The sequence below is a fragment of the Toxotes jaculatrix genome, chromosome 8 (genome assembly GCF_017976425.1).
Source record: "Toxotes jaculatrix isolate fToxJac2 chromosome 8, fToxJac2.pri, whole genome shotgun sequence".
Taxonomy (NCBI): Eukaryota; Metazoa; Chordata; class Actinopteri; family Toxotidae; genus Toxotes; species Toxotes jaculatrix.
The window spans coordinates 4341375-4355917 of NC_054401.1; the positions used below are offsets into that span (position 1 = coordinate 4341375).

The 14543-nt window shown below is 40.2% G+C and overlaps 1 protein-coding gene across 2 annotated transcripts in view; it reads left to right on the plus strand.

Moving 5' to 3' along the window:
- Window positions 1-14543, plus strand: part of LOC121185943 (raftlin-like) — an 87275-nt gene that overhangs the window by 67351 nt on the left and 5381 nt on the right. For both annotated transcript variants that reach the window (XM_041044481.1, XM_041044482.1), the window contains exons 8-9: window positions 9545-9648; window positions 13956-14031. In XM_041044481.1, the coding sequence (XP_040900415.1) occupies window positions 9545-9648; window positions 13956-14031 (180 nt within the window). The remainder of the gene's footprint in view (window positions 1-9544; window positions 9649-13955; window positions 14032-14543) is intronic.

A 14543-nucleotide genomic window follows, 5' to 3' on the forward strand; every position in this document is an offset into this window, starting at 1 on the left:
CAGATTACTGCTCGTAATACTGTCACATACTGACTCAAGAAACGTGACAAGGAGGGAGTCCACCCAAGAATTATAAGTAAAAGAAATGGAATTCATGAAAACTAATGGGGTGTGGAAATCAGCAATATTAGCCATGACAGCGACGCATAGATGAAATGGCCTGTGTGTTGTGCTGAAGAGGCAAAAAGCAAAACGAGGTAATTCGGGGTTGATATCAGCTCTAGGAAGGAAAGACACAGGGTGAGCACATGGGCCAGATTTTATAACCTAGAAGGGCCAGGTGAACAACATCAGCTGACAACCTTCCCACGTCAGCCAGTCTCCTGCTGAGCTCGGCCTGGAGGGGCGTCACATAAAGTTTAGATCAGTTTAGATGAGTAGAGAAAGGTTTACCGCACCAAAGCTCGAAGCCTCCTTTTCTCTTATTCCAACACTTTTATTGATGGATTACTGGAGGAGCACACACAGTGTTTCTTTTGTGCTTAAACAGCCTCCCTTGTAAAGTAGGAGGTCCAAATCACGTGACCCCATTTTCTATTAGTGCAGACAAAAAAAAAAACCTCAGTGGAAACAAAAACAAATAAGGTTTTTGAGTTGTTTAAAGGCGCCTTTAATGGAGACATGCTGACTAATGAAAGTAAAGCAAGAAGTAACTTGTCCAACACTGGTGAACAAAGACTAAATACAGCTCAGCCTATGGTAAAACATAGTTTCATTCATTTTACAACAATAATTAGAGTTAAACTAAGAATTCACTTTGGATAAAAACACAAATAACCCAAGATTGACCCTCGCTGACAATTCAGATGTGACACACAGAAGCTACCATTTAAAAAAAATACATTTATCTTATTAGGTTTTTTTGTTTATTACCAAATTATGAACCAAAAAAATTAGTTTCATTTAGTTAGACTGTAAAGTTTTCACATACCGTGACAAATAGCCAAGGAATTGCAGAGAAGACAAGCAACAAAAATAAATCAGTTCAGCTGACAAACTAAGATGCAAGTGTTATGAAGCTGTTTCTATGAAATGACAGCAGAACACAGCCGGGGGGAAAAACAGCACAAAAACAGCAAAATGCATACAGTTACAAGCAAGAGAAATAAATTAAAAGCAATCATACATGGTGTTCAGCAAATAAAAGGCTGCATATATTGTGCACAAAAATGGCATCAGTGCTAAAGAGCTCATACAGACATTTCTCGAAGCTTTTGTTTCTCATGAAAAGCAAAACAGCACCGATTTTGGACAGATGTCCTAAATACATATGAAGATTTTAGCAGTTGCCTTGAACACAGCTGGTTTTTCTGGAGTAAAATGACCTGAATAGGAAACATACGGGTGGTGGTGCAGCGCCTCAAAATGAATAACTCATCAAGGGTCTCTGCTATGAAACTCCAATTAGGACCAGCTTCTCATCTCTTGTGTCCTGTGGGAAAATCAATACAGGAGCTGCCTTGGACCTAATGTACTGAAAGCCTTCTTTCCTATCACCGAGTTTCACAAGAGCAATAACCAAACAAAACATGTTCTTCTTCAGACCTCAGTTAGAGTCGGCGGTAATAGTTTGCTCACAATGAGCCGCAGCAGGAGAATTTATGTGTCGAGACGGACAAAGTGCATTAGCAGGAAGGTGTTGTGTTTCAGTCTTTCTGCATCCAGATAAAACTGAAGCCGCACCAGAGTCAGAAAAACACCCGTGTGTGTGTATGTTTTATTAGAAGATGAACTGATATTCATCTTAGCACAGCTGATGTGTAAAAGGAGTCTAATGTTTCTACAACGCTTTTCAGCTTCTCTTTCACACCTTCTTAAAATGTTGTCTACAGCACCATTATCCACTTCAACTGTGCCACACCCAGCAGTGGGTCCATTATGATGCATCCAGTGCATGTTGTGCAACCAAAACAAATTCTCCAAATCACACAGAGATTTTACAAACATGTCTGGCACCTCGTGCTAAAGGGGAAATGTTTATTAGATTATCCACAGATGTAGAATATTTCCATCTGATGTGATCTGATCTGCCACAATGCAAACATCATATAAGCTTCAAAGAGCTGCACATAAAAAGATATTTGTTAACTGAATAGCCTCAGTGGAGTGCTTAAAGTGGAACTCCACCAATTTTGTACACGGAAAATCTGTTTCCAGGTCTTGAGGAGTTCTACTGCACATATGAAAAAAGTTGTTTAAAGTAAGAGCGGCATGAAGACTGATCAGTTGGGACTGAAAACTACAAGTTTGATAAAAACTGTCAGAGTGTGGAGATAGAAAGGAGTGAGTTTACCACACCTCGGCTGTCTGCTCCTCATCTCTGCTAAGCAGCTCGAGGCCACATTCGCTGCCACGAGCATAATACACCAAATCTCTGAGTGAACTATTGACAGTTCAGTTGCATTGTGGGCAATGTAGGAATGTAGTTTTTGTCAGGGAGGAAGAATGAGTGGAATAAAACAGATGATATCTCTGTTTCTGTAAACTGTCTGGTGTTGTGCACAGGAATGTAATATTAAATCCCTTGTAGTCCCTTGTATGGGTCAAGCTTCAAAAACACTGAATTCTTTATTTCCTGGGGTGCAACAACATTGTTTTAAGCCCAAACTGAGATTGCTCAAGTGATGTCACTTGAGCAAATTTCTTTTAATTTTTCATGACAAAACTCCTCCAGAACCACAGAAGACATTATACAAACAGACTCCACGGGCTGTGTAGTTCTCCCCATGACTAGTAAATTGACTTTGACATGTTAACTCACTGATGTGCCCCTTTAAGAGGAATATCAGGGCACATGATCCTATAAGGCTAACACATCCAAATCACAAAAGAACATATTTTCACTCCAGCCAATCACATAACCTTGGTTTCATGTGTAATGTGTGAATGTGCCACCACACCAATACAAAAAAACAAAAGTCCATTCGCCGTCATTTCAGGGAGACAGAAGAAACATCCAAATCACCAAACCTCAACATATAAAACTGAAATGATGCAGCATGGTGACATATAGTTACTGATCCTGAATATTTTTTACCTAAGCAACAATACTGACATGCACGTTTGTCACTCTAATTAAGTACAGCAGAGATGCAGCATGGCTCTACTACAGTAATCACAGTAAAGAAAAAAAAAACATCTTGAATATAATGATTACTTCGGTTCAGTGGTTATCAGTGCTTTATACATAACGTAGAAAAAATAGTCAGAGCAGAAAACAAGACAGATTGCAAACTAGCTCCCTGGTTACCACAACAACAACAAAAAAAGCTTTGTTTATGGGTATTATTAGCGCTGCTAGAACATTTAAAAAAAAAAATGTTGTTTTATGAGCTAAAGCTAAAAAAAAACAGTTTTCTTTCGGGATTGTACAGGATCTTAATGTCGTTTAATAAATACTTAATGCTTTGTTTTCTCAGGATGTACAGCTTTTTGAGCATATACCGTCTGTACATAGTTTTTGATATCCCTGTGTTGAAGACTGTGAGTATCATAGTAAGATTGTCAGTTAGTAAAATGTTCTCTCAACCACTTCAAGCAGTTTTGTGATGTCGCAGGCACGCTCACTCCTTGATCTTGACAACTCGAAAACCAAAAAGACAAACCAGAAAAAAAAAACACTGCAGAGCGAGTTTAGAGGAAATGTCTACTCCTGCAGAAAGACACCCTAAAAGTTAATATCAGCGGAGTTCAAATTTAAGGAATGGCAGTCCAAAGTCAAAGCAAGTGAAAGGAGCTTAACAGAGCTGACATTGTTGTCACTCAGTCCCCGAATTCACAAGCATCCGCGGCTTTGAAAAGCAGCACTTCACAGTCTTCAGAAACTAAATTATGTCTAAAATGGGATTAGGGCCCCACATCAGAGCATCGGTATGGCAGGGAGGAATCTTTGAAGAAATAGTTTGAAGACATAGAAAAGGACACCTCAGATCCACACATGAAGATATTGCGTGTGTGCATTCAGTCATTCGTGTCTTCTTGAAATCAGGTTCACACAAAAGCCACCGGGTACATAACGTCTTCCTTTGGGTGCACTAGAATCGCTTCAGCGGTCGATGCAGTGAACACAGGATGCAGATCTGTTCTTCGTCTAATGTCAGACCTCATGCATTACTTACAATGCACCGTATATGTTGCATCACATGCTCTGTGTCTGTGTGTGAATGCTTTTGCCTGCATGTTGTGCAGAGACCTGATCGTTAACGTGTGTTGCCTCTCCATGATATCTCTATCCTCCCTGACTGAGGTGAGAGAAGAGGTGACCTAGATACAAGGAGAGTAATTTGCACTGTCCGTGCAAGTGAGAGATCACGCCCGCTCTGTCAGACAACGTGACGATGCTGCTGATAACTGTAGAACGGAGGGGCAGGTTTCGGTTTATTGGGTGTAGCTGTTTACAAGGTGCAGTATGATATAAGAAACAAGTAATAACATGAACCTAACAGAAAAGACTTAACGGTTTTGTCGTGGTGAAAAGGCACTATGTGTATTTACTCAATCACTGTGCTTTTATAGATACTTTCCTTAGGATTTCCATTTACTTCGAGTTCTTCCTCCAGCAGTCATGGAGGTCCTCATAGGTCCAGGCTTAAGGGACATCTTGCAGTTTATAGCGAATAGTCTGATCAGGTAGAGTTGAGTCTAAACTGAAATCAACATTACAAAGAAACTGCCTTGTCTTTATCGGTTGCTCCTCTCTTCTCCAAAGTGGGTTGTGGTTAAAAGAGCCTGCTCAGTTAACCTAAAAAGAAAAAAAGAAAATAACATCTGGTTTTTAGCTAACTACCTGGCAGGCTAATTTAAAAAAGCAGTAAACAGAGACACAGAGAGGAACTCTGGGGCCCCCCCTGTCAGATTTTTGCTTGTGGCCCTCTCTTTTATTTGAATGAAATAATTAGGGCTGCTGTTTTAAAGCTGATGACTTGTCTGATGAGCTGTCTCAGAACTCCCCATTTGAATCATCAGCTTCAAACATCAAGTGCTCACATTTTTATCCTCCCTGCAAAAGTGCATAATAAAAGCCTCGACTGACAGGATGAACATTAACAACTCCATGTGCTAGCTGACCCATTTGTTCTTTTCCTAACTGCCTCATCATGTGCTTTCAGGCTACATAGTTTAGTCTTGACTCAAAGGTAAGCTAATGCCTCATAAACGTCTAAAGTTTGGATGTACTTTGTGTGTCTCCTATTAAGCTTTATTGTTCTTGCAGTAATGCCGGTTTAAGTCAAGAAAACAACCCCTGGTGATGTGTAGGTGTCCTCGGGAGGGTAGGACAACCAAAGTATTGGAAAAAGAAACATTTTGACTCGATCTTGATGCTAGATGAAAGGTTAGGGGATCAAAGTTATAATTCATCGTGTGGGCACCATGAACGTCTGCAGCAAATTTCATGGCGATCTCTCCGATATTTGTGGAGATATTTCAGTCTGGATCAAAGTGCTGCACCAGCACTTCATTTTCATTCCTAGTGCCACTCCACTTTCCATTTACTAAAAACATAGAATTAATGTAAATAAACTGATACAAACAAAATTAATAAATAACAAACAGAAATAAGTTGTTTAATACCCCGACTGCATATATATACTGTGCAGCTATTTTTAGACCTTGTGACACTAAATGGACCTGTAGGTGAATTTGTTTTGTCAACTGCTGTTTTCAAGGCCACATTTGAACTTCCAGTCTCAATTTTTAAGCCCACATAGATAAGAAATGCCAGGAAAAAAATGCCAATTTATAAATCTACAATTACATGTCAAACGTATTATTTGATTTCAAGCTCCAGTTACTAAATGGGCCTTGTGGTGAGGTTGCTTTGTCACACTGGCGAGAGGTTTTGGAACATCCATAGAGCAATAAGCTGACGTTATCTGAACACAAAGGTGAGCGGATGTAACAGGGAGGGATGTATGTAAAAATAGCACAAATATGAAATATTTATTTTTAATGTTTCTGAAAGGACCAATCACACTTAGAAATGGTTGCTGCAGTCCTTTAAAACGCAGTGGATGTTGAATTTTCTGTTGCTGTGACAACACTCCAGGTTGAGCGAGCCTATCAGGAGCAGCATCTGAATGCCCTTTTTTAAAGGTATTTGCTTCATCATTACTGGACTGTATCTGCAAACCGGTTGACCCCAGTAGTCTGGAAAAATACAACTACATTTAGAGCTGGTGAAAAACCAGCTCTGTTTGTTATGTCTGTCTTGCAGAAGTTGGTGAAGTGGGTTTAAAGAAAAACACTGGACCTGTGTTTTTGTTGCGATGACTCTCAGAGCGCACTATGAACTTTAAGTTGACCTGCAGCTGCAAACGCCTTTGCCGTAGGCCTGAAAATAAACTTTGTTTTAGGTCAGTGCTCCCAAACACTGGCTGATATATCTCGTCTTGTACCTTTTTTTGAAAATGATAGAGAGGAGGCTGAGCAGCAAAAACATCTAGAATGATTTAGATGTGTGTTTTTGCCTATAGGCAATTGTTGTTTTAGCAATCATCTTCAGCAGGGAAAATTTGGACAGTGACAGTGAATAACAGATTTTTTCCTGCTGAGATGCCTTTTAGCAAAGCTGTTGGACCGAGGCACAATTGTGTTAAACTGTGTGAGGACATGATCTCAGGGAAAAGCCGGATTCAATTTAAAGTAGCTTTGACCGAGGTGGTTGAAATACAGCTCCTCTGCCACCTTACCGTGTGGTCCTTCTTTATAGTCACTTAGATAACATCGAAGACAAAGATGGCGATGTGATTACTTTGTTTTGTAGGCTCATAGGCTTTTGCTGGAGTGCTGATGCAGCATGGTGGGCTCCGCATAATAAGTCAGGGGGAGCGGGGAGCCACACTCCGGGGACTGTGATTAACTCTCACCTACTCCAAAGAACAGCAAGCCATTACGGAAAAATTATTTCTCAATTTACTTTCTGGGAAGGCTTTGAAAGAGAGCATGTTTCTGGGAGTGGTTCCAACATAAACCCCCGAAAAATGTAGATGCGCCGCTCCCTGTAGGAACTTAGAAAGTAATGCTTGTATAAATATTGTCTGGAGCAGTGTCCTGTATTCTAACGATTAGCTCCTAATATGCAACTGCTTTAGGTCTGTTTGTGCATGTTCTGTCATCTTGGTCAATAAAAATCTCTGGGAGAAAAATGAGGCGTTGTGTGGTGGAGTGGGATTAAGTGTTTGGACTTGAAGTCTGTCTCATGGCAGACAGTGAGCACTGCATGCTGATCAGCCTCTGTCTTTCTCACAAATGTTCTCACTTTTTAATTCTGTCTGTATGACTACACACCAGATCCAGCTGCAGAATTAGAAGTAGGGGTAATCATAGCGTGAAAGTAGTAGTTATAATAGGGATCATACTTGTAGTAGTTATAATAGGGATCATACTTGTAGTGGCAGCAATAGAGGAACATAGTAACAATAAGAGGAACTAATAGGAGTACTAGTGTGTACATTTATGTACCAAATGTGCCAGGTGTATTCAAGTCAAATAGAATTTAGTTATAAGAACATTTCGTTTAGTCAAATAAATAATTGAAAATTAGTTCCTTGAGGACAGTTGTTCAGCAGGGGTATTAATGGTAATGGAAGAAGAAGTTATAATACTTGTAGTATTACAGTGGAAGTGCAGTTGTCATTATTGTTGCAGTGGTATTGTTTAGCAGTAGCAGTTGCAGTGGTGGCAGTTGCCAGACAAATAGCAGTGGTCCTTGTAGTCGTAGTTGTTCTCGTAGTCGCTGTCACAGAATTAAAAGTATATAGTATGTTACTTAGAAGTATTACAGTAGTAGTAATAGCTTATCCCACAATAATTTACCTCCCTCCTCCAAAATGTGTTGTTATCGTGATCATTGTAAGAGGATGGGATTTGAAGGAACTTTACCCTTTAAAGTGTTATTTAAAATACCAGTACAGAAAACTGTCTTCAAGTACATGGTTACTTCTTTGCAGTGGATAGTGATGCAGTTTTACAAGATTTAAATGTGTGTTAAAGCTTTGTACACGACTTTCATTCTACACAAAAACAAGATTGCCCAACTAGCATCCTGATTACCACGGCTAAAGCTTTTATTAACATAACTTACAGTGTCACTAGTGAAGCTAGATTTATGCATGTTTCCAGACTAAATATCCACACTGTAAACTGTGTGTAACAGGCTCATGGATATTAACCAGGTCTGTCCGTGATACTTTGTACAGAGGGATGTCAGAAGAAAAGACAGGATGCTGAAGGTGACCGTTCATCCTTGGGTGTGTATTTAACTCAAAAGTTTTGATTTGTCACCAGATTTGGTTACTTCCGGGACAAACAGACCCTCGTCTCATGCAGAGGCTCTGTGATGGACGTGGATGAAGGCGGGTGTACAGTATATATCCACATGACACCTTCGGCTGGTGCGGCTTTAATTAGAGCTGATTTTCACACTTGTCATTACCGCGAAGGCTAATGTAGCGTGTGTAGGTGTGATCTATTCTCAAGTCTCTTTTCTTGAGCACTGGTTCGGTGCACTATGAATAGGCTCCAAGAAGTTCTGTGGTGTACTTCGTTCATGTTCACTGCCTTCTTGACTCATATCATTACTCACACTGCACCATCGAGGGTAACGGTCTGGAATTTATTTAAAAAAGGGTAACGGCCTGAATGCCGAGACTTTTATTTCACTCTTGTCTTTCGAATGATTGTTCTTTTGCATAGCCCACAACTTTTAGACATGCCTTTGGAAACACAGAGCCGTTCCTTGAGGTCCCTGAGTGCCTCTATGTGAGCATCTTCTTTTGTGCATATTTGTATGTGTGTGCGTGCAAATGCAAATGCTGCCATAGGCACGATCAATCCGACTGACACGTGTTGCGGTTTTTCATTTTCGACAGATGTCTAACATGGCAAAAATGGCAAACCACACACACACACTTCCTCGCCAAAAATGGAGCGTTTGTGTTTGTGTGTGTCTCACTGTTTCACTCAGAATAACTTTTCCTTCGCATAAGCGTTAAAATTGTTGTGCTTCAGTCATTCTTGATTTAAATCCATCACTGAGACAATGCGACTGTGGCTCATTTTGTGGAGCTTTAATAGCACAAATAGAATTAAAATGTTTAAAACAAAGTGAGCAGTTTCACATGAGCGGTCTATTTACTCAAGGACTTACTGACAAATACTTGTCATGAATAGAGATGGTTGCCATGTTGACTCATGGCAACCTGGGAGTTTCTGTAGCAGTTGATTTATGTCTCGGTTTTTGATTCTTTCCAGTGAACCTTGCCGTTGCAAACAGCCTCTGAGACAGTTCACATACACTGTATAAAACTGTCATATCTGAGAGGGAATTTTTTTTTTTTTTTAACTGATATTTGAGTGGTGCCGACAGCGCTGGATTACACCTCATACTTTGATGCTTCAAAGCTGTAATCACAGTAGTGGATGCACAGTCCTGTCATTGTGCTGTGTACGTAGTGTTGATGGGGAGAACGATGGAGACCGTGCACAGGTTTAGAGCTGTTTGAGTTGATTGTAGGTTGTAATGGACATCCTGGTGTCTTCACAGGGCCTGCAGGTGAAGGCTGATTATGTTCCTCTGCTGCAGTCCCTCGCCACCTATGGATGGAGACTCACTTGTGTTCTGCCAACTCCTGTAATCAAGACTAACAGGTAATCACCCTCATTTGACTATTAAAGGGGTATCAAGTAATCTATGACCTCCAAGGACCTCTGTTGGCAGCCAGCAGGAATTGCAACAACAGCAACTGCAAGCCTTTGTGCTCCTTTTCATTGATTTATACATTATATATATTATACATACATATTATTTGATCTGTATTAAGATTTGTATGAAATGTCTTAATTTGCAAAATTATTATTAAGTACAAGAATAGAAGTACAAGTATAAAGTATTAGAAAGTCAAAGTACTCGAGGCAAGCCAAGTTTTTATTCAGTAACTTCCACCAGACTCAAAGACATAAAATTCCAAGGGCAATATTAAAAGTCTCATTTAAGCAGGATTTCAAAGGAATAAAACAGAAAAAAAAGAAAATCAAATAGAATAAAAAGTCTGTTTTCAACACTGTAACCTGAAGTAACTACTCCAGATGTCTCTTTTTTAATAAATTAAAAATGAAAATGGAAAATGTCATTGTTAACAACTTGTAGTTTTGTTATGGGGAGGCAACTCAAGTTCATTAAAGACCTATAAGGCAGAAAGAGAAGAGAAGCTGAAAACTGGCCCCATGCAACAGTACGCCAGTGAAAACTGGAACCAGGTATAAATTCTAACACGCTCACTTTGCCTGTTCGAGTTATTGTTCAAAGAAATACCTCAGCTTTTAGGAGAAAGTGACCTAAACGTGCCAATTTAGGATGAGCTCTGAGCCGAGCAGCAGCAGCAGCTGTGAAAGTTTAAAAGCAGCAGCTTTGACTGTTTGTGGAAAATCTCTTCACAGAAATGTAATGGTTCCTCAGCTAAGCTCATGCTGACTCATCACTCATGGCTGCTGTATGAGTGTACATCCTCTTATGGTCAAAGGCCTCGCATGTTCTCACACACGCCAAAGAGCGTCACTTCAAAACAGAATTTGCTCCTCAACACGCTCCAGTACGGTCCCCATATGACTCTCTGTGACACTTCCAACCAGACTTAGAGGTATTTAAAGTAGCACTCTAATGAAATACACTGAAAACAAATACAGTCAAAGGCCTTCACGATCCAACAGAGCTACTTTAGCTTTAAATACTGCGATCAAGTAATGTTTTACACTTATAAGATAATTAGTCTACAACTATGCAGCAAGTTAAACAACAAAAAAAGGGTCAAACTTCAATAATAATCATTGCCAATTAGAAAAAAATGAGATTGGATAAACCAGAGTTAAAGAATAAATATTGTAACAGTGAAGTGGATTCCCCACAGTATGGATTAGCTGTGAAATTAGTTCATTGTCCCTGTGCCAGGAAAAAAAAACAGTGACTGGTGAAAGGTCAACAATTAGTTACATTATCTGTTATTTTAATTTAATTAGTCAACTGTCAGATCCGTCAAAGGTGCATGTAAACAACACTAAAATTCCTCCACACCCACACTAGTCTCATCTTTTGAATTTAACACAGAAATAGAAAACAAGGCACAGCAATTCAACAAGCAGGCCGCCGTACAATTTTGGAGGGCTTTTTTTCTTTGAAGGATGGATTCAAGTCTGTCTTAAAACAATACTCACGAGCCCAAATACACGCTGAGAGGACTTTTGGTTGCTGTAATTGCCCCTGCTGTCCATACAGCAAAAGGATCCCTCCTAAAAGCAATTTCAGGGCCTGTTGTGTCGTGCCCAATCTGTGCAAAAATGGCTTCTAATATGAGGAGCAGGAAAAGGTGGAACTAATATCAGAGGAATCAAGAGGGCATCTTCCAAATTTATGGTCATTTTAGGACCAAAGTCTCATTTTCTGTCCTTCTGCCACAACTTTTCCCCACAAGATCTTTCAAAGTCAGACTCCTGAAGCTACATTTTAGTAGAGAATGAGAACTATGGATTTTCCGCCTTCATTTGTATTGAAATCACGGGAATTCTTTTGTGGCAGTAGGAGGAACAACATACGAGCATGTACATATTGTTTTGAGATAGGCTTGAATGTGTCATACTGATGAAGCGAGCATGCAGTAGTTCCATGCACTGACCAGTTGTTTGCTCTGCCCCCACCTCAGCTGGCCGTGTTTGCTGCTCTTTCAGAACATAGCTGATTAATTACCTTTCTATTTTCATCCTTCGTTTTTTTTTTTTTCCACCTTCCCTCCCTCTCTCCTCTCTTTCAAAATGCCACAACACAACAGCACAACATGGCCAATTAATCAGAGTCGGCCTAGATACAGTGCAAGACGGAGCTCATTCCTCTCCCGGCCTGGAAAACATTTTGCGCGCCGAAATAATGGTTGATGATCTATTTCAGATTAGCAATACTCATTACACTTGTTTTTGTGGTGTTGACTCCTCCGTTTTTAAATAGCAAATTTGCAAATGCGTGCTTTTTGTTGTCTGAGGGTTTGCAGGCTGCACTTCATCTGGAGGGGTCAGATAAGTGTCAGTGATCTCAGCAGCGTCTGAAATTAATGCTAACTGGTGCTCAGCGGCTTCTCCACACAACATTAATTCATGTAGCTGTCTCAGAGCACGCATTCATGTTCGCAGCGTTCAATTATTGTAGATGGTAATTACATTTTAGAGCCATTTACTACAGTAAATGTGAATTTCTATGCTTTAGCTGTGATACAACCGAACATACAAGGAAACAAGAAAGTTTAGAAAAAATTGTCAGTTATTGCAGGTGGAGACTAAATGGTGATCAACATGTACATTATAGAGTTTTTTGGAGGAAAGGACTTCAGTTCTTTGCAATTCCACATTTCATGTATCAGGGTTTTTTTTTTTATTTCAAGTGGCACTTTGCAGCAAAGGTATCTAGTAGGTCTTTCCCCTAAAGATGAAGCCCATGAAGGGACCCAGGCTATTGCTGTTCTATATGGCTTCAAGTTATAATAGTGTGGCTGACACTGACAGCCAAGAGCAGGTTCAGTAAAGGCTTGTAATTTTCTAAGCCATCCACTCCTTTCTAGTTTAATGGGCTGAGGCTTTTGCTGGGAACTACTGGTTAGTTTTCAGCTTTGATTCGCCAGGAAGCCGTCCAGCATTCTTGACAGCCTAGAAAATAGCTTATGGATAAATGGTGGAAGGAACGAAGTAATGGAAAAAAGAAGTTGTGGTGGACTTTGGATGGTTTAGATAGTAAGCCTCGTGCTGGAGGAGTCTCAAGTCCATTTGATGTTGAGAAAGGGAAGATTTGTTGCAGGCTTTTAGGGTTCTGCACCGATCATAAACCTGCCATCTTTCTTCATGTGTAAGGTTGAGCGGGCAGCTTAACTTTAGACGGCATGTATGTGTGTGTGTGCCTGTGTGTGGGTGAGAGTGTGTGAGTGTGTTATTGGACTTGTCAGATAGCAGCACAGGACATCATATCTCCTTTTAAGCCATGTCCAATAATAGCAAGAGAGAAGGAATAAAGCAGAAACAAACAATAAAACTGTCTCACATTGGGCTGTCACAAGAGATAAAAGCTGAGGGGTAAAATTCAGCAGGGACCCAGTTAGTGAGAGCACATTGGGCCCCCCCCAAAAAAAGCTTGTTTATGACAAAGATGAGCAGACGAAAGAGTGAGAGTAAGCGTGAGAGACAGGAAACCCACTCAGAAATGAATCTGCATTTCCTGCCACGATTAATCTGTCAGTGCGGGTACTTGTGCAGATAATCCTTCTGAGAACACAGGAGTGTAACATGTGCATGGGATGGAGGATTATGTTTGGGGAACTGGGGAAAAAAGGAAGAAATACATGTTCTGAGAAGTAGAAGATGCTCATAAGTTGCTCACAGACATTAGCACGAGAAGTTGCTGTTTCAATGCATGATTCAAAGGAAAGGGGGGAAATGACACTGACAGATGAGAGCAGTGAGGAGGCTGGGTCACAAATGTGAGCCTGTATCCTTAAAACATCAGATAAGAGTGTGAAACATGAGCAGTGGGCAGTAATCATTTGACTATCTTGATGGAAGGTCACTAAGATTGTGGATCACTCACTGTGTTATCACAGTTCAGATGAATTGTACATGTATGTCTTGGAGGTCTGAAGCATTCTTTTCAAGCTTTAAAAAAAAACAACAATGAATTATGAAGAATCTGTCAGTGTTTTTAACATCATCCCAAAATGTTTAAATCTTGAAAAGCAAGAGGGGAAAAACTTATTTCCATCTCCCATTCTCATGTTATTTTAAAACATTTATAAATAATAAATTAGTACCAAAAAAGTAAACACGGTTGATTTAAGAAATAAAATAGCCTCAGAGTCTTGTTGAGTTGCCAAAATTTCCAGCTGATGTTCTCTTCTTTTTGCTTTTCTTTCTCTGTCCTCGTCTTTTAGTGATGGAAGTCTCTCCACCAAACAGATTGTTTTCCTGCAAAGACCCGTGCTGGGCCGAAAGAGGAGGGAATCCAAGGTACACGACCTCACATTCCTCTCTGTATTTCTTCGTTAACGGGAGGTCTCACACCACTCCTTCTGTCACCTGCTCGCCATATATCCAAAGCCAGCATCACCTTTAACCACCTACAATTCCACAGCTGTTTTTGTTTTAAGTAGACAAACACGAAGCTGGACAAATGTGAAGACACTCTTCTCTGTTTGAGATGTCGGGAATTTTTCAGCAACGGATAAATGTGTTGTCTGAGGAAGCAGGGTTGGTAATGCTTTCTTGGCGACCCTGAGTAGTGGTGATAACCTCTAAAGCTAACCTTTGTCCGCAGTGAAATGAATCCATGTTGATGCTTTCGTTGACCCGAATTTAAGCTGCCACCACAACAACAAATGTAATAGGCCCTAAGACTCAGGGAATTGCTAGCGTTAACAAGATTTTGTCACCCGTTCCTTTGCAGTTTATCTCAGTTCTCTATATCCCTGCAGTGTGTAGAACCCTGCAGAAGTTGTACAAGTAATTGAAGACATATTGCA